This window comes from Chenopodium quinoa, unplaced genomic scaffold, assembly GCF_001683475.1.
Source record: "Chenopodium quinoa cultivar QQ74 unplaced genomic scaffold, ASM168347v1, whole genome shotgun sequence".
NCBI classification, from domain to species: Eukaryota; Viridiplantae; Streptophyta; class Magnoliopsida; order Caryophyllales; family Amaranthaceae; genus Chenopodium; species Chenopodium quinoa.
Genome location: NW_018743850.1, coordinates 7,834,953 through 7,862,654, shown reverse-complemented (window position 1 = coordinate 7,862,654; position 27,702 = coordinate 7,834,953). Strand labels below are relative to the sequence as shown.

General features: G+C 35.9%; 3 protein-coding genes across 10 annotated transcripts; 1 reads left to right on the top strand and 2 right to left on the bottom strand.

Annotated features, from left to right (window-relative positions):
- Positions 1-948: 948 nt before the first annotated feature.
- LOC110686235 (uncharacterized protein At4g19900-like) lies at positions 949-5,636 on the bottom strand. Of its 3 annotated transcripts, XR_002504165.1 has the most exons (6): positions 5,442-5,636; positions 4,798-4,868; positions 3,784-4,278; positions 2,800-3,229; positions 1,866-1,918; positions 950-1,329 (listed from the first exon to the last, which is right to left on the bottom strand). XR_002504165.1 is itself a non-coding variant. In XM_021862853.1 (5 exons), the coding sequence occupies exons 3-4, from the start codon at positions 4,276-4,278 to the stop codon at positions 2,825-2,827; spliced, it is 900 nt and encodes a 299-aa protein (XP_021718545.1). In that variant the 5' UTR covers positions 4,798-4,857; positions 5,442-5,636; the 3' UTR covers positions 949-1,918; positions 2,800-2,824. The 3 variants fall into 3 exon arrangements, 2 of the variants coding, with proteins under 2 accessions (XP_021718545.1, XP_021718544.1); XM_021862853.1 differs by having other exon boundaries at positions 949-1,918; positions 4,798-4,857; XM_021862852.1 differs by having other exon boundaries at positions 950-1,918.
- A 1,335-nt stretch (positions 5,637-6,971) lies between these two features.
- LOC110686232 (histone-lysine N-methyltransferase SUVR5-like) lies at positions 6,972-22,188 on the top strand. 6 transcript variants are annotated; one of them, XR_002504164.1, is made up of 14 exons: positions 7,835-8,929; positions 9,966-10,002; positions 11,874-12,412; positions 12,810-13,112; positions 13,284-13,394; positions 14,509-14,619; positions 15,777-18,605; positions 19,384-19,545; positions 19,896-20,012; positions 20,101-20,204; positions 20,280-20,417; positions 21,128-21,215; positions 21,375-21,652; positions 21,914-22,188. XR_002504164.1 is itself a non-coding variant. In XM_021862847.1 (13 exons), exons 3-13 carry the CDS (start codon positions 11,927-11,929, stop codon positions 21,480-21,482), a joined length of 4,557 nt encoding a protein of 1,518 aa, XP_021718539.1. In that variant the 5' UTR covers positions 6,972-7,550; positions 9,966-10,002; positions 11,874-11,926; the 3' UTR covers positions 21,483-21,894. The 6 variants fall into 6 exon arrangements, 5 of the variants coding, with proteins under 5 accessions (XP_021718539.1, XP_021718541.1, XP_021718542.1 ...); XM_021862847.1 differs by lacking the exons at positions 7,835-8,929; positions 21,914-22,188 and adding an exon at positions 6,972-7,550 and having other exon boundaries at positions 21,375-21,894; XM_021862849.1 differs by lacking the exon at positions 21,914-22,188 and having other exon boundaries at positions 7,832-8,929; positions 19,393-19,545; positions 21,375-21,894.
- A 34-nt stretch (positions 22,189-22,222) lies between these two features.
- LOC110686234 (transmembrane protein 220-like) lies at positions 22,223-23,088 on the bottom strand. Its single transcript, XM_021862851.1, has 3 exons — positions 22,942-23,088; positions 22,521-22,832; positions 22,223-22,406 (listed from the first exon to the last, which is right to left on the bottom strand). The coding sequence occupies exons 1-3, from the start codon at positions 23,021-23,023 to the stop codon at positions 22,327-22,329; spliced, it is 474 nt and encodes a 157-aa protein (XP_021718543.1). The 5' UTR covers positions 23,024-23,088; the 3' UTR covers positions 22,223-22,326.
- Positions 23,089-27,702: the final 4,614 nt, after the last annotated feature.

Sequence of the window (27,702 nt, the reverse complement as noted above, 5' to 3'; positions counted from 1 at the left end):
GCTGGGAGCTGTTTTCCACTAATTATAGTTCAGAGAGGTATAGATAAGTAGTACAATACTGTAAGCGATAATCAGATATGTTCTCTGAAGTAGCCATTAATGTGAATTGACAACCAAAACCTCAATTGCTCACAAGCGAACAAAGAACAATCACCAGATAAGAGCACGTAGCAAAGCCAGCAAGTAGTAGGTTCAACTCAGGTACTCAACAACATGGCTTTTAAGGCATTCGTCCTCAATCCAAAAGGTCAGGCTAATATCAACTACATAGGAGATAGGTGTTACTCAATAAATACAGACTAAAGATAACTACATTCTCAGACTTTCTTCACCAGTTAAATAACAGATAACTTAGTAAATAATTAGTATATCTATTTAACCTATTCCCTCTCCCCATTGCTACAATTCAGCTGACCTAATACAAGCTTCACCAATGTCCTTGTCTCCTCTTCCCATCGGTACATCATTTTATCAATTAGTTTCCGATTCCATTAGAGTTCAAGAAAAGTCATCTCCAAGACACTGGAATCCTTTTACCTAAACTCACCTTTCAGCTTCTATCATCAAAAATGGTGACCAAACCCTTGGATTTGATCTTCTCTACTGTTTTGGCTTCTTGCTATTCAGTCAATCTCCAGTTGTGTGGTACCACTGTTTACGAGGGTTGTTGTTAAGTAAATCAAAGAAATTTAAATCATTTCAACTCTAGTTTTTGGCAGTCCAAGATGGGATTTATAGTCAAAGAACAAAGAGACAAATAAAAGTCTACCAAATTCAGCTCATATGTGTGAACTGAGGAGTATATATTCTTTGGTCAGAATGTGCTGCTTATTCTTAAAAGTTAAAAGCTAAACTCAATTATAAGTGGAAGCTAAATAAAACAGGAAAATTACTTATTTGACATTAAAAGGAGTGTCCATTCTAAAAAAATACTTCATATATCATATATTTTTGTAATATGCCTAGGAGCAGAGATTCAAGAATAGATGGTAAAAAAATTGAGTACTTAAAGTTTAGGTATAAAATAAAAAAGGGGCCAGGGTAAACATTTAATATGGATGTTCACCATAGGTAGAATGAATACATTAGCCCCACACTAAAAAAAATTCATACAGCATTCACTATTTTCACTTGTTCATTCCCGAATTTGAGAGTAATCTTGACTTAAGATGGGTCATGATTATTCCTTCAAGAATGTATGGAAGTGTAACAGAACGTTTTCCAAATCACAAACTTAATTAAATTGCTAGGGTTCAATATCCAAATTCATATCAAACATCTTACCATATTGGTAGCATCATCCTTTGCCAGGCACTTCATCTCAGAAAACTACACACAAATTACCAAGTGAGTCTACCAAGTACAAGTACTAATTTAACAAATTGTATCAGGCAATCTAAAAATAATAATTTTTTTGATAAATTGCCATGAAGAAGATGGGGAAGTATTCCACAATTCCAAAAAACAACCTAACATATAGACAGTGCCATAACTCATAACTGCATACAACACATGGATTGGGGGGAACCAGAGAAGGGGGCTAAAATAGTTAGGTCCTTCACTCGCCCCCAGTCATGAAACTCATGAGTAAAGACAGGCCAAATACAGTTCCATATTGCCTCCCAACCGTTTCAGTAACTTTCAACTGACTATTCCAGCAGAACTCAGGGTCAGTCTCTTCTTGTAAAATTTCAGCTAGCATACTATGCTCAAATCCTTACTTAGTTACTTGTCTTCCACACTTAAAATCAGTGTTATTCCACAAATAAGACGCGGTTAAAAATAAATGATATACCCAATGCATTCTATTTTACTCTGTAGAATAATAATAAATCCATGATAAAGCTGAGACCCATCAGCCATACCTTGAAACTGATTTATAAAGCTTGAGCCAAAGTTCCTTCTAGATAACTCCTTCCTGTTCAACATAATCAAATTCAATTTAATCATCAAAGAGTTAACACATGAATGAATCATACAAGTTTCACAAAGACTTCTTACTATATATTTGAATATTTCTTTATATGCCCAAAAAAGGAACAATCCCTACACAAGCCACACCTTAATAATAGAATATTAGTGTGACCAGAATATCATTTAACCACACATGTTTAGTAACATTCTGGTTCTGGTTTCATTCCCACTCTGTGTACCCCAAATACCGATTAGGTGATATATTATGTCAGTTCTCAAGCTCTGAAATCCAGGGTGATTGTCAATATCAACAATTGTACTGAACAGACATTATTGTAAAGCAAGACTAATGAGTTCCCAAAAGACATGATTGTATATAAATAACTACCAATGTAAAGCAGCAAAATCTATCAACATTCTAAAGCCACTATTAGAAGACCGGAAAATAAAACTTAGAATTTTAATATTAAATGAGGGGGGTTTATTACAGAAGAAGAATACCAGCAGTTAAACACAAGAATACCAGCAGACTACCAGAATTCTAGCAGCACATATAAAGCTATAATAGTTAAAAAATTCTCATGCTATCAGTTACCAAAACTCTGAAAATCAGGGTTACTATGAAATCTCCATATCGTGTCCCAAAAAACTGATAACTAGGGCTATCATAATACTTCCAACAGTTTTCCTTCATAATACAAATAATTCTCCCTATAGTAAATGTTGCAGGGAAAATGATATTTTTGCTAAGTGAAATCATAGTTAGCAGCAACATAGTTTGAAGATTAGTCTATAAATAGCAAAAATGTAATTAATTTATCAACAAGAAGAGTCCAGATAGAAGATAGGAACACAAATTTTGAGTCACTAAAAAGAAAACTTAACCTTAAAACAGGTCCATTTGGGATCGTCATATACTAGCATGATTCACACTACTATGCATTTTAGCTGAGTGGTCAGCATCAGCTTCCTTTGATTCAATATTTGAACCACCCAAGGGCTTCTTTTTTTTCAATCTGTGGAGATATTCCTTCAGCACAAGCTTATCTCCTCTTGTAAGTCCAGTTACACCAAACCCATCAGGGTCCTGCAAGTGCATATTGTTCACAGGATTCAACAACTCCAAGCTGGACCTGAACATCCTATCTTTTCTCAGAAAAACACTCTTGGCATCGAACCAAGCTGCCCAACCCTCCCTCAGCGGTGAACCATGTGAATCCAACTTTAATAGAAGCACATCCTCAATTTTATTAACCTTTACCACCTTCCTTCTCACCTCCTCATCTACAGGCATATCATCTGAACCAAATGCAACCTAGTCAAACAAATCTTTTCCTTTTAATCAGAGAGATCCATATTAACACACACAAATGATATATTTTAACAAAAACATACACAAATGATATTTTATTACAACAACAACAACAAAAAAAAAAAAAAGGAAGTTGGCAACTGCCAAGAAAAATCAACTTAGAACCCAACTACAACCCCCTCTCCCCCACAATTAAAAAAAAAATGAAAAAAAAGGCAAGATTTAAAATAAAAGGATCTTGCTAACAAACGTCACCGGGGCGTTAGATAAGCATTTAAAATATTACCTAAATTGGTATTAATTTAGGAATGCATGCCAAATCACGCATCAATCGGTGTAATTAATGTTCATTTTAATTCAACATTTCTACTTTTAGTTGTCTTAACCAACACCCCCGGGGCGTACATTAGCTTTTGCCAAAATAAAAAAGGGTTTGTAGTGAGGGGCTTTCAGATCAACTAATAACATTTATAGGCATCTAGCTATCCAGAGTCTGAATTCATGACAATATATAGTAAAGTACTCCATAGAGAATAATCAAGAGAAAAAGAACCAACCTTGCTCAGCTTTTCCTCAGAAGCAATCCCAGCCTCAAACATCGTTGCATGAGCCTCCCACTGGTCAAACTCATCAATAGACTTTCCATCAAATGTACGACGAATAACATGAGATGCGTGATCAAAGAAGTAACCAGAAGATACAGTAGATGAAATCGTAGTATGCTCATTTTCCTCCCCTTCAGATTCTAAAACCCTCAGGATTTCCTCCTCATTGGAAACCTTGGAGTCATCATCGATGACATCAAGCTCATCAATTCGGTCATCTGACAAAGTGGCTCTTAGGTCAGGATCAGAGTCTTGAAGTAGTGGATCCTCAACAGCAAAAAGATCGTCAAAGACTGCAACTCCATCATTCAGGAAAGGACCCCTCCGGTTTGCTGTGAGGCGATTGTAGAGAAGAGTGACTGAAAAGAGGAGGAGCATAGCTGATGCAACTGCACACAAGTGCACTCCATACCGATTACGACGTCTTGTACGGAGTGTTCCAAGCATCTATACAAAACCAAATTTGAATAGAATCACAAACAACTTCTAGAGCTAAGACTCTCAACCTAGCCAACTTTAAAAAGGACTGTATAGACTGAAACAAATCTGCGACTTAGTTTAACTCCAAAAGGCCTACTTTATACAGTGTACATATTGCTATAAGTTGCAGCTACTTTCAAAGTCACTTAGAGGATGAACGGAAAGCGCTCAGTGGGCTCATTTAGCTGCTAACGAAAGAAAGCTATTTAGAGAAGTATGCAGATCATATGATTTAAAAATGCTACAGCCAGTACAAGGTACTGAAATGTGTGCTTTGCTTTCCCTTTGGAAGAAAAAACTGTCGAACAAACTGATTCTCTACAGCCATTCTTGTTCCTTACTTGTTTTGATTGAAAAGTTTGAAAATTTGTTTTGCTACTCAAACTAAATTATGCTAAGCACTGAATTATTTATTCACTTAATGCAAATTATGCTTGTAAGTTGTAACTATTGCAAGTATTAAGTTGGGGAAAGAGAGAAGTGTACCTCTGATAAAACTCACACAACTAGCTTCTCCAAGTAAGTCCTGATTGCACAATGAAGTGCCTGCACACCACCTTTATGAAAAACATATCATCAATTGATCGATCGCGTCTACTGATGATTTACATTCTCTATTATCAATGTTTACACAAATACTCAACACCGCGAAAAACAACTTCCAAGTTAGACCATGAACTGAACCAATATACAGTATTTCTACCTTCATTACACCATTAACAAATAAACATCTTGCTCCAAATTTGTAATTCTCAAACAATTGGATAATATCCCATTATCCCTACAAGATCCAGGTATATGTCCGAATAATTAAGCAAATTACAGTCAATAAAAATTTTTTAAAAAAAATTCCACCTTTTCTGGCAAAGAATTTTCCAACAAAACATTACTGTAATTGATTAATATAAACTTTAGAAATAGTACATGTGATAAATTTTCAATCTTAGGAGTTAATTAAATGATAATTAAACATGAATAAAACCAACACAAATTACTGATCTTTATAGCAAATTTGATTATTACGATTTACGAAGAAATAACAAACAATAGAAGTTGAACAAACTGAATTTTTTAAAAAAACTTACGAAAGATCAATTGAGAAAAAAAGGGAGAGAAGGTTAGTTACTAACCCAGTAAGTTAAACAACAATGACTGACAACATCTACGACATTGTCATTATGATCTCGAATTTTCCTGCAACTTGTTTGCCAATAAAAATGGGAAATTTATTGGACAAATTTTGATTTACAGACAATTTAATCGGGGCAGCAACGCCAAGCGCAGCAACGGGTCTAAAGTTAGACTTGTATTTGAGTAGATTAATCATATCTGGTATTCTGGTCAGTTATGTTTTTACTTGCCGAGTACGAGTGCTCCGTTTTTACCGATCAGTGGGTTACAATTAGCTACTAGAGTCAAACTGGCTACTTCTTCCGTTTCATATTAAGAGCATAGTCAATGGATGCCCATTTTGGGTAGGCATGAAGCCATGAAGTGAGAAAATAAATAAATAAATAAAGCTTAAAAAATGAAAAAGTTGTATTTTTGGTGAGAAATAGTTTATGACCAGGTCATGGCCATAATCATTTGTTGAATGTGGGCATTTAGTGGTATTTCGTCACTTGTTCAACAAAGAGAGGTGGTTCAATTTTATTTTTTTTTAAATTCATGTGGGAAATAGAAGGAAAGGAGAATCAATGCCCACAAAATTGAAGGGCAACCAATGGAAGTGCATGGACATAAGTGGATATGAGAGTTGGGCATAAATGAGGTGGAAGAAAGAGAAAGTGATAAAAATATGATGACCACCATTAGCTTGAGCATCCATTGGCTATGCTCTAAATGCAACACTAGGGTGCTCATAAAATTTAAGAAAATTTATAGGGTAGGGCCCAAATGTGAATTTTTCATAATATAAAGTATTGTCGGTAGGAGTGAGAAATAATTAAAAAAAATATTATAAGTGGGGTTTGTACGAAAAAGAAATAATAAAATATTTGTGAAAGTTGGGTTAGTGGGAGAGATAAATTATCAAATAATGGTGGGTCCTTGCCAAATATAGTAGTGTTGCAAATATTATGAAACGACCGAAAATAAAAAGTGTTGCATTTAATATGAAACGGAAGTAGTAATACTTATCGAGTACGGAGAACATGTTCTATTCGTCTCATTAATAAGTCCAGCTCAATAAGAAATATTGTTGTAAGATTTAAGAGAAGGGCCTAACTTTTTTTTTTTTAAAGAAAAGTTAGTGTTTTATTAATCAAGGTTTAGAGACAAACGATCCATGAGAAGGGCCTAATTTAAATAAGACAAATAGAACAATGCTTAATTGATTTTTGTACCATCATCAATTTTTGTGGAATGTATAGTATTGTGATTATTGCAAAACATACAGAGTAATTCTACATTTAACCGCATACTCTCTTCATTTTTTACTATTTCGTAATAATCACAACACTTTTCATTTACGTTCATTTCATAATAATTGCAACACTTCCTTATTTGGTAATAAACCAATAGGAGTACTCCGTACTATTTTATTCTTTCTCTCTCCTACCAACCCTACTTATACTACTTTTTTTACTATTTCTCTCTCTTACTAACATTTAAAAATATATCTCCACTAATTATACTTTACATAATAAAATTCTCCTTTTGGTTTATATCCTAAAACTTTGTACAACACTTACGAATGGAGAGAGTATTGTGAGAAGAATAAGTATAGTTATGTAAGGTCTAGATTTTTCTTAGCATAATAATTCACGATATCAGTTGCTTATAATTTTCAACAATAATAATAAAGAGATATTTAAGGTTCAAAATAGCGTTCTACCGTGGTCAAATTTTATTTTCGTAGCTTAGTATTTAAGGTTGGTAAGATATGAATAAAATATCTACCGACTATTACTCATTATTTGTATTACTTAGAAATCCGTAATATTCCCCTATTTTCGAAAGTTCAACTTGTTTTCCCCGTCAAAAAAAAAAAAAACTTGCTTTCCATCTTGAGTCATTATTTGTAGAATCAATGTCAAAAACAAGTATCTCGTTTAAATTTTCATCTCCAAATCTGCATTTTGAGCCCAAATTTATCGAGACCTTGCTGCAAATTCTTCGAGACCTTGTTGGATTGCTGCAAATTGAAGGTTGCTTGTTCAATTTGGTGAATTTGTTTCAAATTTCTTCATCAGCACTCAAATTTTCACTCGAGCATGCAAAATGGAGCTCATAAAAAGGTATAAGTAGATTATTACTCATAATTTCTTAAGTCTTTTGTAATCTTAGCTATAATTTGGTCTAAATTCAACAAATCGTTTCAAATTAATTTTATCTGATTTTTACTAATATAATTATAGATGTTTGGATAGAGAATTGTGCGATTTGATGTTTTTTTCTTTTTATTCAGTTCAAATTAATTAAGAGTCTTTTTATTTAAAGGTTGTACTTTTTGACAATATTATTCTTTTTTATGATTTGCCATCCTTTTTTCTTTAACTTTTTTGTACTTTTGACATTCTCTCTCATTCTCATTAATAATTCTTAATCATTTTTTTCTCTCTCTATCCCTCTCTAACCCCACATAGATATCTACAACATTTTTAATTATGTGAAAAAACCCAAATATGTTCTTAATAAAAGGGAGGAGGGAGTACCCTTTCCTTTGATTTTTTTAAAGTAGACCCTTAATGTTGATAACGAAAACATAAGAACGAATCCCGCAAGCCGTAATCTTGTCTCTTTAAGGACTTTCTCTCCAGTAACACAAACCCAAAGGCCAAAGTAGATCCATTGAACACTTTCATTTTGTGACACACATCAAGATTTAAAGACTTCTTCTTTTCCACAGTTTGGTTTTCTGACAATATCAACACTCAAAACTAACCAATCTTTGAACTATGCAGTAATTTGCACAGAAAATTTTCAATTTCATCCCCAAATTCATACAATTACTTCGTAAATCAATACTCAAAATTGTCAGAACCAATCTATTTCGTCAATTACCCAATATATATATATATATATTTTTTTTTTTAAAAAAAAAAAAACTTGAGCAAAAAGTCAAAATTACCCCTAAAAATCTACAACAAGCTTAGCTTACAGCTGCCTGTCCCACACTGACCCTACCATTAGTCCATTACCCTGATATCAGCAACAGTTTCATAGCCTATAAACCAAACTTAACCCAAAAAATATAAAATTAAAAAGAAAAATAACAAAATAAAAAAAAAGCAAACTTTGATTTACGAATCTCAAGGGTTATACCTGGAAACTTCAAACCAAATTACAGAATCCATAGTTTTAACTGTTAAGTTCCCCAAATTTGTTTTCCCACATACCCTAAATCCGCAAGACCAATTTCTGATTTTTTCCATGTTACAGAAAATTTAATTCAAGAAAAAAAAACCCACAAAAAATAAGAGAAGAAAAAGGTACATTTTGATTTTATAATAATTGGCCTAGTTAACCAAAGTCCAAACTTTTGTTAAGAGTTAGAGAGAGAAACACACAAATTCGAAGAGAGAGAAAGAAATACCACACCATTACCATTACCATTACCATTACCATTGTCAGACCACCAATTTCATTTTCACCCCCCTACCATGGCAAAATTAAGGTACACTACATTTTTCACAACATTTTTTTAATCTGCAATTTTTTTTATATCTAAGTTTTAATTTCATATAAATTCATTGTTTCTGCATTTAGTATATTTTTGGGTTAGGATTAGAATGTTACAGTATATTTTTATAAAATTTATGTCACGTTGTTACAGTACATTTTCAACCCCCTTAAAGCTAAGCTTGCTTCCCCGTCACTACCAACAAACCCAAAAAAAAAAAAAATTTCTTGGTCTAATTATGAGAATAAAACCCCATTGATCATATTATTAGATTTGAACAAACCCAGGTACAATTAAATTTTGTCTGCTTTTTAATTAATTGGTTCATGTTTTAGGATTATTTAATTTTTAAGATCTATGCCTAGGGTTTTCACCTGAAATAAACTTGTTCTTAATTTATTAATTCTTGGGTTTTAATTCATTGGTTGTGTGAAGTTTGAAACTTTATATGGGTTTCAATTCAATTTTGGGTTTTGAAGTGGATTGGATCTTGAAAATTATTAATTTGGTTGAATTGTTACAATTGGGTGTGCTGAATTTGAAAGGTGACATGCACAAGTTGTTGTACCTGTTCTTGAAAATGTTACTCTCAGTTCATAAAGTATGTTACTCTCAGTTCATAAAGTTTACACCTTTAGGAATTTATTACATGCACAAGTTCTTGATTGTTCATTAACATGCTAGTTTGTTCTGAAAGTTTATACCTTTCGCTCGAAAATCGGTTCCGGTGTTTCTTGGTGGAATTGAATTGTGTCACTTATACGAACAGCAACGTTACCTGAACTGTGCATTGCTTGAAAGCCTTGAATACCTCCCTCCCTCAAAACAGGGAAAAAAAAGGAAATAAAGAGAAGAATATATATATATTTTTTTTTGAAACAAATAGAGAGAAGAATAATAAATTCTATTTTTTTTTACGTTAATTCACTAGTGCAAAATTGGGTATGAAAACACAATTCACTCCGTAATTTAGTAATTTAGGCCATAATGTGCCACTTTCATGTATTAATTTGCCTTTTTTGGTTCACAGTTTGCGGCAAATTCAGTAATTCTCAGCGATTGATAAGGTAAGTATTTGATGATATTCTCTTTGTAATTGTGTCTATTATAGGAGTATTATTTTATGATTTTTGTAAACAAATTTTTTTCGTTGTGTAATAGCTACGATAAGTGTCACTATTAAAGCCTCATTTCTCCTAGTTATTGTATGGAAATTTTTATATACACCCGAGACGCACTAAGGTTTTTTTTTGGGTAACTAACCATTCTCATTTAGTCATCAAGGTATTGTTAATTAAAGTTGAATAAAAAAGAAGACGAAAGAAATTGTTTATTGTTTGCAGGTAGGTTGGGAAAAGCTGATTGAATTGATAATTGACCTAAGTGACCTGAAAATGGTTTTGTAAATTTGTAAAATGGTTTTGTAAATTTGTCGACATGAACCCGACCCGAAATTAAATAGGTTAGGTTAAGATTGAGAATTTTTAACTAGGAAATGACCCATGTTACCGAACTAATATAGGGGTCGGAACCCAACCTTATAACCCGAACTAAGGGGCAAACCAAACATCCTTTTAGGCCCATATACAACAGCCAATCACCCTTTGAAAACTACTCCCAGTGCAACTACCTATGTTTACAATCGACTAACCCTAGGTTTATTACCGCCTACCCTTTTTTTAACCCTCTCTTTCTCTTTGTCTCTTCACTTATTCAATGGCAGTGATTTAGTCCTTTTACTTTCTTTATAAGTCCTCACTGTTGCTATTCACCACCTTCACCGGCCCTATTGCTCCATGAGCTCACGCCAACCCAAATATGGCAGGTCAAATGGGTTTGAGTTGTCCATTTATTTCCTCTGTTCTTCTAATATTGCACCATGCTGACTTTTACATTGCTAATGCACAACTTTGATCGTTAATAGGTTTAGCTCTTAATAAATAAAATTATACAAAGTTGATATTTTAAAAGTACAACTGTATTATTTTTTACATATAAGTCACAATAGATTGTCGAAGGAGAGCATGCGAATAGTGTAAAAGTCAACATGATGCACTATCAAAAGAACGAAGGAAGTACAAAACGTTAAAACAAAATTTTAAAAATTTGGGTTAAACATGTCAACCCGAACCCGATTTGGAAAAAAAATAGGTTAGGGTTTAGAAATTGAACCTGAAAACTTAAACATGTAAGGTTTGATTTTGTGGTAGTCAAACCGATCTTAACACAAAACCAACCTAACACGACCTGGTTGCCTACCCAATTTTTAGGGGAAGTGGAAGAAACTAAAAGGGTTTTTGCTGATTGAAAGTGAATATAATAAGTTGGTGTATTACCAAAAATGTAGTTAGTGGATGATGGTCTCCACACAAATGATAAGGCTTTTGTTTAGGGACAAGAACTTCGGGTCTTCTGAACAATGGGGTTTTAATTTAAGGCAATGTATAAAAAAGCTCAAGGCGCAATGAGGTTATAAAGGTCCTGCAGCTAGGCGCTCCTTGGCCACGCTTCGGTGCACCTCTTGGAAGTCAATCAATCAATCAAACCCTTAATCCCATAAGTGGGGTCGGCTACATGAACTAAAAGTGATTATTTTGTATAGTCACTCACAAAAATCTTCCTCCTCCATCCCTTATGATCAAATACCTCATTCTCATGCAAATCCATATATTTTATATCCTTCCTAACTCCTTCCAACCAAGTCATTTTCGGTCTCTCTCTGCCTCGTTTAATCTCTCCATGATCCCACTCTTCGTACCAGTGCCCCCAAGGGTCTCCATCTTACATGCCCGAACCAACACAGGCGATTTTCCCTTAGTTTGTCTACAATGCCTGCGACACCCACTTTCTTGCGAATAACTTCATTCTTGGAAGTGAAGCGCACAATATAAATTGGTTAAAGAAATCTGCTTGATTTTGGATTTATTTTTTTGTTTAGGTATATGAATGAGTGAAGAGATTTAATGGCATTGTGGTTTTTATCTTGGTGATATGGAAGTTCTTAAGTGTCCTGCCCTCCTCTATGCTGAAAATTCTTGCCACTCTCAAGAGAAATCAGTCATGGAGTTTGTGCAAGATTCAGAATCAAATAGTGTTAAGCATGCCGAGCAAATATCTGTAGAAGAGAAGGAAGTGGATCATTTTCTGCCAAGTTTGAAAGTGGCCATAGGCACGATGCAATGTGATGGTCAAGACCAAGATGGAGAGGCTCTTATGTTAGAAGAGAGATCTAATGGGTCTTCACACTCTGGTTCTGATTTGTTGAGCCAGAATTTGTCTGGGGTAGTTCTTGATCATGATGATGATAACCTCGAGGAACAGGTCCAATATAAAGAAACTTACCTTGATTTTCAGAACTCTCATGTAGATGTGAACACAATTGAAAGTGAGCCACATTCTGAAAATAAAGAAGACGAGTCATTAATATCAGCAACCAGGTGGCCTGAGCAAGATGAATCTCTTGCATTATGGGTTAAGGTATGGTTTCTTTTGCATGGTTATTGCAACTCTGCCAATCATGTCTCACCCATTATACTGAATAGTTGGACTAAGCTGTCAGGACTTGAGTGTTAAGATTAAGATTTAAAGTTGTTGTTTTGATTTTCAAAAACTGTATTCTTAATTCAATTTTAACAATTTCAAAAGAAATTGTGACATTTTTTGTCCAAACATTTTAAAAAGCTTAACGTCCTGATCTTCTTTGTGCCTAAATAACACTCATGTGTAGCTTAAAAGTTTTCTCCTGTCATTTAAAGAAATTTAAGAAAGATTTGTGGCCTTGTATATTAGAAGACATGTGATTCTTTTTCAAAACCAGATAGTGGAGCTAAACTTTCTTTTCTAATGTCTGTCTTAATCTACTCCGCAAGTATAGTGGAGAGGAAAGTGGCAAGCTGGAATCAAATGCGAAAGGGCAGACTGGCCATTAGCGACTGTGAAAGCAAAACCAACTCATGACAGGAAGAGTTATATTGTGATATTCTTTCCACACAAAAAGAATTATTCTTGGGCAGATACACTGCTTGTTTGTGCAATTGATGAGCTTCCGCAGCCTATTGTACACCGGTCACATAAAGTTGGAGTGCAAATGGTTGAAGATTTGACTGTTGCACGCCGCTTTATCATGAAAAAGCTAGTAATTGGCATATTGAGTATTGTTGACCAGCTTCCTGTTCAGGTGCCAATTCTGTGGTCCTCTTTTCTTCTGACATTTCTTAACATATCTCTTCTTATGGTACAGTTAATGCTTTTAAAAATTGAAATATGCAATGTCTTGTTACATGCAATTTTAGTGCTTTGAGATATTCTCACTATTAGCTGTCTTGTAATGGCGATTCAATTGTCTTAGGTGTTGCTCGAAACTGCTCGTGATGTAGTTGTATGGAGAGATTTCGCTGCAGAGGCTTCTCGCTGTAAAAGTTATCCTGATCTTGGAAGATTGCTCTTAAAGCTTCAGAATGTAAACTCCTTATTCTGTTAATATACTACAACCCTTTTTCTCTATATGTTATTCACATGTCATTTTTTGCACTATTATTTCCAAATGTGAGCTGGTTACATGGGTTCAAGGAGGTTCTCTCGTAAACCGTGAATTATATAATCATATACCAGTAATTCTTTTGTATTTCATTATTTGAGTCAAATAGATGGATACTTCTGCAGAAAATATAGACCTGCTATCTGCAACTTCCTGGTGGTAATTACAGTTGCTAAGAGTATGCCCATTAATGACCAAGGGCCTTGGATTGGTCACCAATTTTTTTTTAGTCCCTTTGTCCCTAAATAAAAGGCCCATTTCCTCCAAAACTCTTGTCCCTAAATAAACGCCCAAATTCTCATTTTGGGTGGAGTCCTTCATCACTAACTTTTTTTTTATTGACTTTTAATCAACAAAACCCCTCTAGCCCACTGTATATTCCCTTCACTTCCCCTAAAATTAATAAACTATTCACACTACCTTATTTTTTATTCAACTTTAATCAACGACATCCCACTATAATTCCTCTCCTAAACCCTGTGGCCAAGGAAAATGGGGATTGTATTTAGGGACAAAGAGGGAGTAGTAAATTGTGTGGAGAGAGAAATGAGTCAAATGGTGACTAAATATTTCTCTCTTTTCACCTTTCCTCTCTCTCTCTCTCTCTTTCTCTATATATTGCTCCCCTCTCACAATTTCCCACAAAGTAAAGTAAAACACAGCCCTTGGTCATGGATTGGCATCCTCTAATTCCTAAATTGTTGAAGTGTCAGGTCATTTGAGGCTTTGAGCTGTTTTAAAATGACATGGACTTGACTGTAAAGCAACGCCATTTTCTTGTTTGGTGTGGCTCATGGCATTTAGATCTACAGGCTAGGGTTGTTACAGCTCGGAGTTTGGTTGTGCTCTAGGTGGTGTTTGAATTTGCAAGCCGTTTCTAACTCTATAATTTAACTCCTTGTGTGATATTTGAGTTGCATTATCATCTGCTGAACTACTTTCTTTTTCTTATCTAATTGTTTGATTTAAATTACTTTTAACTTATATTGATACTCTTCTTATTCTCCTCCTCTCCTCTACTCCTCCTTTGCTACAGATGGTATTGCGGCAGTACATCGATGCTAACTGGCTGCAACATTCTTTCCAACTGTGGGTAGATAAGTGCCAGAATGCTGTCAGTGCTGATTCCATTGAACTTCTGAAGGAGGTAACTTCTTACCTCAAAAGAATTTCTCTGTATACCATTGGATGTGTATATGTGAGGATGCTCTTTATATACAGAATTTTTATTTTAAGAACAATTAAGCATGACCTCAGCTTGCTTACTAGCCATCAGTGCTATATGCATAAGTTTGGCGGAATTTAATGATATCATATTAAAATCTGTGTAGAAATTAATTGGTAAGGAAGAACTATGAGATTTCTCCCTTCACTCACTCTCGATGTCACTCCCTCTCTTCACCTTCTCTCTCTGCATAAGTAGTAATTACCTTCCAAGTGAGTATTGAAGAGCTGCAAGTAGGCTCCTTTACCTTGCCTGATGTTGGTAAAAACCTTGTGGATCTAACTTGTGTAGCCAAGGGCCATTGCTTTGAAGCTTTATTGATTCTGAGCTGTTGGCCACCGTTGAGCTTTTATTGCCCCCATATCTCTCCCTATCAGTTTTTTGGATTATACCTTACAAATAATGTTTGGATTAATTGATCTAAGTCATGTAGCCAAGAGCCATTGCTTTGAAGCTTTATTGATTTTGAGCTGTTGGCCACCGATGAACTTTTATTGCCCCCATTTCTCTCCCTTGATAGTTGTTTGGATTATAGATTACAAATAATGTTTGGATTAACTTACATTATTGTATGTTATTGATGACCATGATTGTTGATGTAACTTCCAAAGTTCCAAGACTCTGTGATAATCTGTTGCTCCCTTTCTTAAAATGTTGGAATTCTGAACCAATTCTGCTGCCGTGGTTGCTATAATTCATTGAGGACAGTGACGGACCAATGACAAGTTCAACCATTTCCTGAGCTTTGCTGGAGGCCTGGAGCAGCAAAATGAATTCATGTGACATGGTTTTTCCTAAAATGATTATTGAATGATTAATTACTTTATGCACCAATGGGTTGTTGCCCCCCTCAGCCTTATTCTATTCATTGTAGCTAGTCATTCACCAACCTAATTAAGTTGTGGGGACTTGCAATTATTAGCCTCCTATTTGACCTTTAAATGTGAAACTAGAGCAAAGTAATGTGTAAACTTCCCCTCATGAGGAATGCTTTCTTGGAATATTTTTATTCAATCATTTTTTGCGGAACCTTCCTTCTAACCTCTGCTTATGTCCCATTTTATAACTTATTGCTTCAGGAATTGGTGAATTCTATTTTGTGGAGTGAAGTCAACGATCTTCGAGATGCCCAAGGACAGCCTGCATTAGGTTCTGAGTGGAAGATGTGGAAGCATGAAGTTATGAGAAGTTTCTCAATGACGCAGTCTGTGTCCGGTGGTGGAGGCGTAAAACAGCCAAGCAAAAATGGCATAGAAGATTTTAGTGTTAGTCCACCGATGACAAGTCTTCAAATTAGCCGGAAGAGACCTAAGCTTGAAGTTCGTCGTGCAGAGCCACATAATTCTGTAGGTGAAAATAAGAGCTGTCAGGAAAATACCATTGTTGAGATTAATTCGGCATTTTTTTCTGATCAGAGCACTATGAATGCTGATAATGCGCTCTTGCCTCCTAAAGAGGACCTTTTAGGCCAGACAATAGCACAAATTTCCTCACCGAGCAATGCCATAGATGGATGGGATGGGGACCATGGGGTTGTGGTCGATACTTTAAACGCAGAGTCTACCCAGAAAGAAGATAGTAGACTGCAACCCGTTAATGGAGTGGTCGAGACAAAATCCCCAGCTTCTAGAGTCAATAGTCGGAAATGCATTGCTTTTATTGAGGCTAAGGGAAGGCGGTGTGTAAGGTGGGCTAATGATGGTGATGAATACTGCTGTGTTCATTTGATGTCTCGTTTTGCAACACAATCTGTCAAAACAGAGACCTCTACACCAGCTGAATCATCTATGTGTCAAGGAACTACCACTCAAGGTACCAGGTGCAAACATCGCTCTCTCCCAGGTACCTCCTTTTGTAAAAAACATCGCCCCCATGGTGATGGAACAATGCCCCCAAGTTCACCTGGAAGTCAGTTAAAGAGAAAACATGACGAGCTGCTAGACAAGTCCGAGAACACATGTAAGGATATTGTTATAGCTGGGAGAGCTGAAAGACCTCTGGAAGGACATTTGAACACACTTATGGAAGGAACTACCTCTAATGGAGGAGAACTTGAACTGATAGTGCCTGAACAACATGCTGAGGATTCTAACAATAAGAATGTAGAGATAGCTTATTGTGTTGGATTGGGCATGCATGAGGGCCATTCAAACTGTTTAGAAAGCCCTAAGAGGCATTCTTTATACTGTGATAAACATATACCTAGCTGGCTGAAACGTGCTAGAAATGGTAAGAGTAGGATAATCTCCAAAGAAGTTTTTGTGGATCTTTTGAGGACATGTTCCTCCCAGAAGCAGAAAACTCATTTGCATCAAGCATGTGAGCGTTTCTACAATCTCCTTAAAAACTTATTATCCTTGAGAAACCAAGTTCCCAAAGAGACTCAATTTCAGTTGGTGTTGTCTGAAGCTTCTAAAGATATACATACAGCTGAACTTTTAATGAAGCTGGTTTCCAGAGAAAAAGAGAGGTTGACAAGGATATGGGGCTTTAATTTAGAGAAGGATGCGCAAGTTTCCTGCTCTCCTGTAGAGGAATTAGCTCTGGTCCCTGTAGAAGAAGAGGCTGTTGATGATGGAAGTTTCAAATGTAAAATTTGCTTTGAAGAGTTTTCTGATGATCAAACACTTGGGACACACTGGATAGACAGTCACAATAAGGAAGCACAGTGGCTTTTTAGGGGCTATGCCTGTGCTATTTGTCTTGATTCTTTCACTAACAGGAAGGTTCTTGAGACACATGTACAGGAGAGACACCATGCTCAGTTTGTTGAGCACTGCATGCTTATCCAGTGTATTCCTTGTGGCAGCCATTTTGGTAATTCTGAGGAGTTATGGTCACATGTTCTTTCAGCTCACACAGAAGGTTTTAGACAATCAAATAGAGGGCACAACGGTCACCAATTAGTGGGTTCTCAGCAGAATCTTATTCCCTCGACACTTGCCTCTGTTGATAATTCTGAGAGTCAGAGCAGTATTCGGAAGTTCATTTGTAGATTCTGTGGGTTAAAGTTTGATCTGCTACCTGATTTAGGCCGTCATCATCAGGCAGCTCATATGGGGCCAGGTTTGGTAAGCTCTCATCCAAAGAAGAAAGGCCTCCGCTTTTATGCGTATAGACTAAAATCAGGAAGACTAAGCCGTCCCAGATTCAAAAAGGGTCTTAGTGGAGCATCTTATAGACTCAGAAATAAGGGTAGCTTAGTTTTAAAGAAACGATTACAGCCTGTTAATCCTATTGGCGCTGGACAAATAAATGTGCAATCTCATGTAATGGATACTGCTGGTCCTGTTAGACTTACCGAGGCTCAGTGCTCAGCTATTGCACAGATGTTGTCTTCTGAAGCTCAGAAAACAAGAGCACGTCCTAGTAATAATGAAATCTTATCTATTGCTTGCTCTGCTTGCTGCAAGGTGAGTGTTCAGAGGTCACTAGAGCAGAAGTATGGAGAATTGCCTGAACGCTTATACTTGAAAGCTGCTAAGCTTTGCAGTGAACATAACACTCCAGTAGATTGGCATCAGGAAGGGTTTAATTGCTCTAAAGGATGCAAACCACAGGAAGATTATATTTTGGGGTCTGTTTTGTCTTGTCCCATTAATGAATGTGGAAGGCTAAATTCACCTTCTCCAAATCCACAAGAGGAATGCGAAATGGATGAGTGCCACTTTGTCATGAATCCGCAATATTTTAGTTGGAGACACTTACAAACCACCATTATCTTGTGTGATGATATAAGTTTTGGAAAAGAAAAGGTATCAGTTCCTTGTGTGGTTGACAAAAACCTGCTAGATTCACTTCATAATCCAACATATGACTTTGATGGGCAAGCATTTTTCATGCCGTGGGAGAGCTTTACATATGCGACTAAGCCACTGTTAGATATATCCCTTGAAGTCAATATGCAGGTATCTTCAAGCATCTCCCTTTGAATTTCAATTATGCTTTACTAGATTATTAAGCTTCGAATCAGGGGAATATATTCCCCACCTGAAACTGTTTATGTATGTTTCACTAATATCATGATTAAAGTGGATCACTTTATGGCTTATATGTACAGCTTATTTAGTTGGGAGGAATTGGATGAAAAAGAGAGGAAAGGATTTAAAGTATTAAACAACTTTCAGCGTACACCAAACTTATGAGAACTGATAGGATTTGGATAGAAAGGGAGGAAATAAAAGTAACTTCCTGAATAATGCATTTGTGGAAGTGTGAAATGTCATTCTTAATTTTGGCATTAGAGATGTGTACTTAGACATTTGTGAATTAATAAAATTGCTGGAAGTTGTGCTTTACCTACCTCCACTCTTCTTTGAGGGCAATGCCTTGCCCTTAAAAGCTACTCCCTCTGTTCTCTTATTTTTTTGCTCCATAGAGGTAATGTTACTTTATTAATATTTGGTTGGAAAAAATGATGAGAGAGAAAAGTGGTGGGGTTAATGGGGTGGTTGTGAGAGTAAAGGTGTGGTCCCATATGTCCAAAAATAGAATGGGGCAAAATTAAAGGGACAAACTAAAAAGGAAATTGGGGAAAAATAAGGGACGGAAGGAGTGCTTAATATCATTGATTGAGAACAAAAGGATCCTTTTCTTCTTCTTCTTCTTCTCCCCCCCACCCCCCCCTCCCCTCTTTTTTTTTAATTGTTTTTTATTTGTGTGTGTGTAATTTATCCTTGCTTTCAGAATTTGCAGTTAGGGTGTGGCTGTTCACAATCAACTTGCTATCCTGAGACATGTGATCACGTATACCTGTTCAACAATGATTTCGAGTATGCGAAGGATATCGATGGAAAGCTTATGGAAGGAAGATTCCCTTATGATGATAAAGGTCAACTAGTTCTGAAGGTACTCATTTTAGAGAATACGAGCTCTTTACTCTTTGTATTCTTTAATCTCATTGGTTATAGCTTTTGTGTAGAACTAATTGCAACTTAGAAAGGACTAATTCTTGTTTTCCTATTTGTTATTTCTTTTGAAATCCTTTTGTATTGTTCTTTGCTTTCTGCAAATACCTAGTTTGCGGTAAATGTCCTTTTCCACCTTTATTTGAGATTGATATATACCACTATTATGTTGGTCTTTAAAATGTTGATGCAAATTTCATCTATATATAACCTTATTATTCTCTTTTCTCTTTAGAACTTGGCTATGTACTGAAGTAATAAAGAATTTTTTTAATTCTTGGTGATGTGCAGGATAATTATCTCATCTATGAATGCAATAACCTGTGTAAGTGTAGTAGCAACTGCCCAAATAGGGTATTGCAGAATGGGGTTAGAGTAAAGATGGAAGTCTTCAAAACATTGAAAAAGGTTTTATTTTATTTTATTCTATTATCTAATGTTTTGAGATTGTTTTGACATTTGGAGCATCAATTGACTCTTCCAGCTTTATTGACAGGGTTGGGCACTCCGAGCCGGTGAAAAAATTTTGCGCGGCACCTTTGTATGTGAATTTGTTGGTGAAGTATTAAATGAACAGGAAGTTGACAGAAGGCGCAAAAGGTTCATGTCATATCCATCGTTGTTGTTACCTTATGGAATTGCTAGTGCACTTACATAAGCCCTTTGTGTTGTTAGGTGTAAAAAAGAAGGTCGTGATTATATCTATGACATGGGTACCCATATGAAGCACATGAGTGAATTGATTGAAGGGGAAGCCAAGTATTTTATTGATGCTACAAAATATGGAAATGTTTCGCGTTTCATAAATCACAGGTGAGAAAGCAGTGGTCTAAGCTACTTGGTGAAACATAATTTTTTAGTCTGGCCCATATTTTAGGTCAAATACCTGAACCTTTTCTTTTAGGTTCACATTTAATGTGCCTCTGATGAATAGCTGCAAAATTGTGCTATTTTTGATATGTTATTGCATTGTGAAAAATTCTTAAGTCTGTGTATACTTGTTATTGCAATATTGCACTGTCAAAAAAAGTTTTAGGTTGTCTATGAGATTGATTTTGCTCAAATAAAGGAAAGTCTGTTATTAGGGTTAGCTAAATTGCTTACTCATTTTCTTGGAGTCTGCTAGATCTAGTGAGACTGATAGAACTTTTAGGTGTTGGTTTATAGATTCTTTAATCATTTTCCGCCATTTTGGGTGCAAGAATCATGAATTATATCCATTCAAAAAAGTTTGCCTTCAGTCATAGCAACTTAAAAACTATTTTATTAAAGATTGGTAGATACATCAACCTGTTGCACGAGACAAATTGATGTATCATAGAGAAAGTTGACTTGTGCAAGCACACATTTTTGAGATATCTAATACAACCAGATTCTAGATTTATCGTTAACTAGTGATAAAGCATTTGTATAATCATGCCCGTTTTAGATGTTTGCTTCATACTCAAATTATAATTTTACTTACTTTTCTATGTGCTGTCTGATTTTGTTGCCTGGTGCTCTAATTGTGTTTTCTTGTGTAGCTGCTGTCCAAATCTTGAAAGTCACCTGGTTCTTGTGGAAAGCATGGATTTTCAGCTTGCCCATGTTGGTTTCTATGCAAAACAGGATGTAAGTGAATATTCAACGAATTGATCTTTTATAATTTTCTGGGGTATTCATAAGAGAAACTATTTTGCAAGTGGTTTTCTTATTCATAAGAGAAACATCATTTTTTTCCAATCTTCATTGCCATCACTTTCCACTTGTAACTTGTGTATATTGGGACAGATAGCTGCTGGGGAAGAACTTTGTTTTGACTTTCACTATGAGCTACTGGCTGGAGACGGATGCCCCTGCTTGTGCGGAGCTTCGACTTGTAGGGGTCGCCTTCACTAATATTATTAGCAAATTAGCATCAATGGCCAGGCAATCAGTTGCATCACAGAAGCTGATTTTAAGGGCCTTTGTAATGGTCTTGTAGTCACGCTGCTAAATTTTCCATTGACTGCTCGAGTAGAGCTGAGCTATGCAGTGTCGGGAGCCTATTGCCTTCTTGTAAATTGATTGTACCATTCTCTCCTCTTTCACTTCTTTGTATATACAATTTTCCATTTCTATTGTCTGATTAGTTGCATTTCTAGAGAAACATAGAAATTTCGTAGCATCTTTGGAGAAATTAGTCTCTTGTTTTAGTTTATATCAGTGATCCTACGGGAGTGACACTAATATGCAATTCAACTAGTGAGTTGCTCCTGTAAGTTCTGGCGTTGGTAACAATTTACATACCTTATTATCTGTTTCCTGTTTGTTTGATAAACTCTTTGCAGGATTGAGATGGCGAATTAAAGGCGTGGGTTGAGAGTTCTTGAAATTGGATGTTCCAAGTTGTTTCATGTAAAAGAGTTGTACCAACCAAGTACTAATGATCATACTCGTAACTCGGAAGTATTTTGTTTGTAGGGTATCAAGGGCTAGTCTTTCATTGTACAATTCCTTTGTTGCTTCCTCTTGTTGTAATTAATCGAATATGTGAATTAGGATTCGAATACTGAACTACAAGTAGTTAATCAAAGGTGCATTTTTTGTAAGTATTTTGAGCAAATTCTGTATCTCAAACAACATGATTCCACTTTACATTCCAAGAACCGTATCTTTTTATTGAAATTAAACATGAAATAGAACATTTCTTAGGTAATAAAATTTGGGACATTATCTTGAACAGCTGGATAGATTAGAAGATTCAGAACATCATCTCTTTTTCATGATGCACTAGAAAGACAAGGGAGAGGCCATAGCTAATCCCCACCAAAATCGCCATCCCTACAATAACATTATTCAGTTAACTAATCGACCTCTACAAAAACTTGTATACAACGGATGTATTCTATCCAAAATATCAACTTCCGAGAACATCTGCTTGGCCAAAAACCTTACCATATTCGATGTATGATCCGAGTTCCATATTCTTTGTAGGATCCATCTCCGACGATAATTGCAAAATCATAGAAGAAGTGACTAACCCACTTCCAATCTTCTCTCTAATCAATCTATGTCTCATATCAAGAGACCAAATCCCAATCATGTCACCAAGGTAGTCTTCCAAAAGAACCTTAGTAAGCAAGAATATCCCTAGCCAAAGTGTTAGTTTACCTGTTGCTGTAGTTCTTTTTAATGAAACAGTTGCTAAGCTGCTCATCAGGTTAACATAAGCAGCACAAGAATACAGAGGAATCCAGAAATACCAATCTAAAAATACAAGAAAATATTAATTAATAAGTTATAATAAATGTGCTTAAGTCTTACAATAGTGTAGTATTATGTAAGGTGATGGTCATGTTAAGGGATTAAGGGATACCTGGATCATTAAATTGAACTGATGCAGAAGCAAGAAAGAGGGCAGCCATTAGTATAGAGCTTATTCTGTAGAGTTTTGCCATTTTTCTTTTGATATGAAGACTATTTTAGGAAATAAAAATTCATATAAGATCAATATAGTATATGCATAAAATATGATATTATTATATGTTGTCAATGATTGTTTATGGGTTTAATGGAGCTAGTAAAATTGAAGTCAACAGTTATTAAACAAATTGGAAAAGAAAGTTTTTATATATTGAACTCTTAATACACTCTAGGAGATAACAAATTAAGGTACTCTGAATTAATAGACATAATGTGCCTACCCAATTATTCTGATTAAGGGGTTTGATTGTTAAGGTTTATAACTTACTATTTCACAATAAATTGTGAGAGTAATAGTTATCTCTTTTGTTCAATTGGCTTTTTCACCACATCTTCATTTAATAAAAGAATAATTAGCCTATATGATACCGACCGACTATAATAGACTGGTGCATGGAGCAACACCAACTATGAGGGGTGTATAGGTGCACACCAACATCTATTTGGGTGTTAACACCAAAAAATAAACATCTATTTGGGTGTGCATCCTTCAAAACCCCGTCCTCCCCTTCCTACTCCCCACCCTTGCTTTATCATTGCTTGAAATTCGAAAACTTTACTTGAATATGGCGGGATTTCTTATGATATTGGTATGTTAATAGGTGTAGCCGTGTAGCAAACATTATAGTTGGTATTGTCTTGTACACCCGTTTTAGATAGGACTAACTCTTATACCTAAATGTTACATTTAGTGCCATACTAAAGCCAATTTTTCATTTAATGAAGGTGCCAAATATTTCTAGACTTTTATATAGTACTCTACCACTCTCTCATTTCATTCTAGTTACTCCATTTGCTTTTAAAAGACAAAGTTCATCAACTTTGCCTATGATTTCTTATGAAATCTTGCTAGATCTGTTTAAATAAAAATATTTCCGAGAGCAAATTAATGAGGCCACTATAGTGTAATTGACTAAAAAGATTGAGATTTCAAATGAAACATGATGCATCTTGCATGAAAGAGAGGTCGTTAGCCTTCTAGGCAAGCAACTAACCAGTAGTACTTATCTTCCTCTGGATAACATGTCACATGTAGACAGCGATGAGTGTGAAATGCCAAAATATAGACATGCTTGCATAATTTTCAATTTTTATGTTGATTTTTTTTCAGTTTTTGACATTAGCTTTGTCCCTGTTTCTTTCATGTCTGCAGGTTCTTCTTGTACCCAATCCCCAAAACCCAATCAAACTTCGGATATTTGCTGCTCTGGCAAGGAGAATCATTGCGTTGGTGACTAACTAGTTTTTGATTTTTAAGTACGGATGTTACACCGACACGTTGTCCTTTCCCTTCTTCTGCAATTGAATTACATTCTGTTTCGGTAAGAAAACAATAGGACCTTTGGCAGATCCTTTTCGAGGGGGAAGACTAATCTCGGTCTAAGTGACAACTAGCCTCGGGGGTGGTTGCCGAGAAATGTCCCTCTGATGCTAAAGTCAGTTCAGTGTATTGAGAGTAAATGCTATGTAAGAGAATTAATTGCTTGAGGCTGATGGTGAATATTTCTGAATATATCATGAATGAGACAAATGAAGGCTATTATACCTTTGCACAATAGAAGAGAACTGGGCCCTTGAAGTCAAATGGGCTTGCCATGCTGACTGGGCTTGGCTGACTTAGCATGATTTTGGAGAGTTGAACCTTGCATTGGGCTTTTGTTAATTAAATTATTTGGACCGGCCCAATTAGTGATAACTAAATTGGACCCAAACACATTCTATCGTCGTGCAATATACCCCGTACGTATATCTTATCATATTCGTGTGATGAGTTAATTCATTCAACTTCATGTCAGGTTAGATTACTAGTATTAGAATCGAGTCATATTCGAATCTATTGTCATTGATGTATTTAAATCATAATCGAATATTAAAATATCAATGCGTTATTATATGTATTCTGTCTTTATAACTTGTGTGTAACCTTAAAAAACAATTAAAAAGGAATGTAAGGATTACACATGTATAGCAGCTAGATTACACAAGAAAGTGCAAATATGACATATGACATCAATATAGAATGAGATAGAAGAACTTTATATGTATAGTATAGCTAGAGGTGGCCAGTGGGCCGGGTTGGACCCAGCCCACCCTAACTCGCACGGCTGGTGGGTCACGTGGGTCCGACCCGGTTTCAATCCGGCACAGCTCGGCACAGCTCGGATTTAATCCGGGTTGTGTCGTGGGTCCAAAATTTTCGACACAACCCATTTCAACCCAGCTCAGTTTAACCCGTTTGATTCGACCCAAATCGCACAACCCGTTTTGACTCATTTAATTCGACACACCTAGCCCGTGAACCCACCTAACCCGACCCACCTGGCACAACCCAGCCCGCACGGCCCACCCGCACGAATGACCCACCCAACCCGCACGAGCCAACCCACCTAACCCGCACGCATGACCCACCCAACCCGCACGCATGACCCACCCAACCCGCACGGCCGGCACAACCCGCACGGCCCGCACAACCCGCACGGCCCGCACAGCCCGCACAATTCGCACGACCCGCACGGCCCGCACGGCCTAACATCCATTTTTTAAAAAAAACGGCTAGTTTTTTGTATCTAACGGCTAGTTTTTTGTATCTAACGGCTAGTTTTTTAAGTGTATGATCATCCATTCTATTTTTCCTATAAATACCAATTCCATTTCACTCAAATTTCCACACAAATTCAAGCTTTCTTTCTCTCTTACTTAAAAATTCTTATTGTTCTCAAATTCTCAAGTGTTATATAGAGTTATATTTTTGTTAAAAAAAATCTCCTTAATATTATTATTAGTATTCTTAAGATTCTAAAAAAAAAAAGTTCTTCTCCATATTATAATTAGTAATCATACAAAAAAAAAAAATGAGCTCAAGAGGAGGAATGGGAAGGAGTCAAAGTGGTGGTCGAAGTGGTAGCCAAAGGAGTGGTGGTGCAAATTTTTCGTATGAAATTAATACGGAAAATTTAAACCAATTTGTCAATGAATATGGAGATTATGGTTTAGGAGATAGGCAAAATATTCAAACGTCTCCACCACAACATTTCTCCCACGAGTCCCACCAATCATCAAGTTCAACTATGCCACCTCCATCGCAACCAACATCTCAACCTTCATCTCAAGGTAATTTCTAATTAAATTTTTATTGTTATGAATATTTAAAAAAACTATTATTAATGATTATAAAGTTAGTTTAGTTTCCAATTTTCTATGATTTACAATTAGTTAATTACCATGAAAAATGCGTTTAAATAAGTATAATTAAAATATTTAAAATTTAAAAGCTTATTTTCATGAATAGCATTTAAAAATTAATTTTAATAATTTGATTTATGAAAGGTGGTGGCGGTGAAAGTAGAGGTCGAGCACATTTTTCTTGGGTGTGGAAACATTTTGAACGAGTTGAGGTCACACCCCCGGGATGGCAACCTGGTCAACCAAAGAGGTTCACGTGTACATGCCTAGTTTGCAAGGCGCTAGGTGCAAATGTCAAGTCATATAATTGGAAAACGGGAGATGGAACCGGAACCTTGAGTCGGCATTTGCAAAATAAACACGACTTGTTCGAAAATGGCCCCCGTCCTTCGGGGGGTGGTGTCCAAACACAATTGGGTGGATACATGAACCAACCCGGCGGAGGTACACCTTTCATTTATAATAAAGATAGAATGATTGATGAAATGAGTACTTTAGTTATTGCTAATGAATACCCTTTTAGTTACGGTGAAAATGCAAACGTTGAGCATTTTAATAAAGTTGCATTACAACCTGCATTTACTCGTGTCCCCCGAAATACCCTAAGACGTTATACACAAACTTCTTATTATAAGTATAGGAGTGGTTTGATTGAATTATTTCGTACTTTTGATGGTCGTGTTAGTTTTACAAGTGATACATGGACTTCTAGTTTTGGCGAACCTTTTCTTTGCATTACTGCTCATTGGGTGGATGATGATTGGCTTATTCAAAAACGTATACTATGTTTTCAAGCTATGGAAGAAAGGCATACCGGTTTTAACATCAAAGTTCGTATTTTGGATTGTTTAAAAGAATTTCACTTGAATAATAAAGTTTTTTCTTTGTCTCTTGATAATGCAACTGCAAACACAAAGTGTATTGACTATTTGAAAAATGACTCCGAGTTGAATTTGTTGTTGGGTGGTAGTCTCTTGCATGTTAGATGTTGTGCTCATATTTTGAATTTGTCTGTTCAAGAGGGTCTCGCTGAGTTGCAACCATTGCTAAACCCAATTAGAACAGTTATAAAATGGATTAGGATTACTCAGTCAGTTAGAAGAAAGTACATAGCTATGTGTAAAGAGAGAGATCTTAAGAAAAGACAATGGTCTATTGATACCCCTACCCGTTGGAATTCTACTTTCAAGTTGTTGAGTGATGCTATAAAGTATCGTGATATTTTGACCCAACTTTACAATGAGACTCGTGTTGATCCTACTGAGTTAATAACCGAAAGTCATTGGACTAATGCTTCTTTTGTTCGTGATGTTTTAAATGCTTTTGATAGTGCAACTCATATTTTCTCTTATATTTATGAGCCTAACGTTCATTTAGTCATAATTGAGTGTGTTAAAGTTGTTCACACCATCGAAGAGCATATGAAGATTGATGGACTTCGTCCCGTTCTTGATAGCATGAAACGTAAGTG

Bases quoted from the DNA above. Each gene is read 5' to 3' on its own strand.
- LOC110686235 (XM_021862853.1), bottom strand. From the start codon at position 4,278: ATGCTTGGAACACTCCGTACAAGACGTCGTAATCGGTATGGAGTGCAC. The intron at 3,230-3,783 runs GTTGGTTCTTTT...TTGTTTGACTAG, and splicing joins CTGAGGAAAAGCTGAGCAAG to GTTGCATTTGGTTCAGATGA.
- LOC110686232 (XM_021862847.1), top strand. From the start codon at position 11,927: ATGGAAGTTCTTAAGTGTCCTGCCCTCCTCTATGCTGAAAATTCTTGC. The intron at 12,413-12,809 runs GTATGGTTTCTT...CCGCAAGTATAG, and splicing joins CTCTTGCATTATGGGTTAAG to TGGAGAGGAAAGTGGCAAGC. The intron at 21,216-21,374 runs GTAAGTGAATAT...ATATTGGGACAG, and splicing joins GTTTCTATGCAAAACAGGAT to ATAGCTGCTGGGGAAGAACT.
- LOC110686234 (XM_021862851.1), bottom strand. From the start codon at position 23,023: ATGGCAAAACTCTACAGAATAAGCTCTATACTAATGGCTGCCCTCTTT. The intron at 22,833-22,941 runs GTATCCCTTAAT...TTGTATTTTTAG, and splicing joins AGTTCAATTTAATGATCCAG to ATTGGTATTTCTGGATTCCT. The intron at 22,407-22,520 runs GTAAGGTTTTTG...ATGTTATTGTAG, and splicing joins CGGATCATACATCGAATATG to GGATGGCGATTTTGGTGGGG.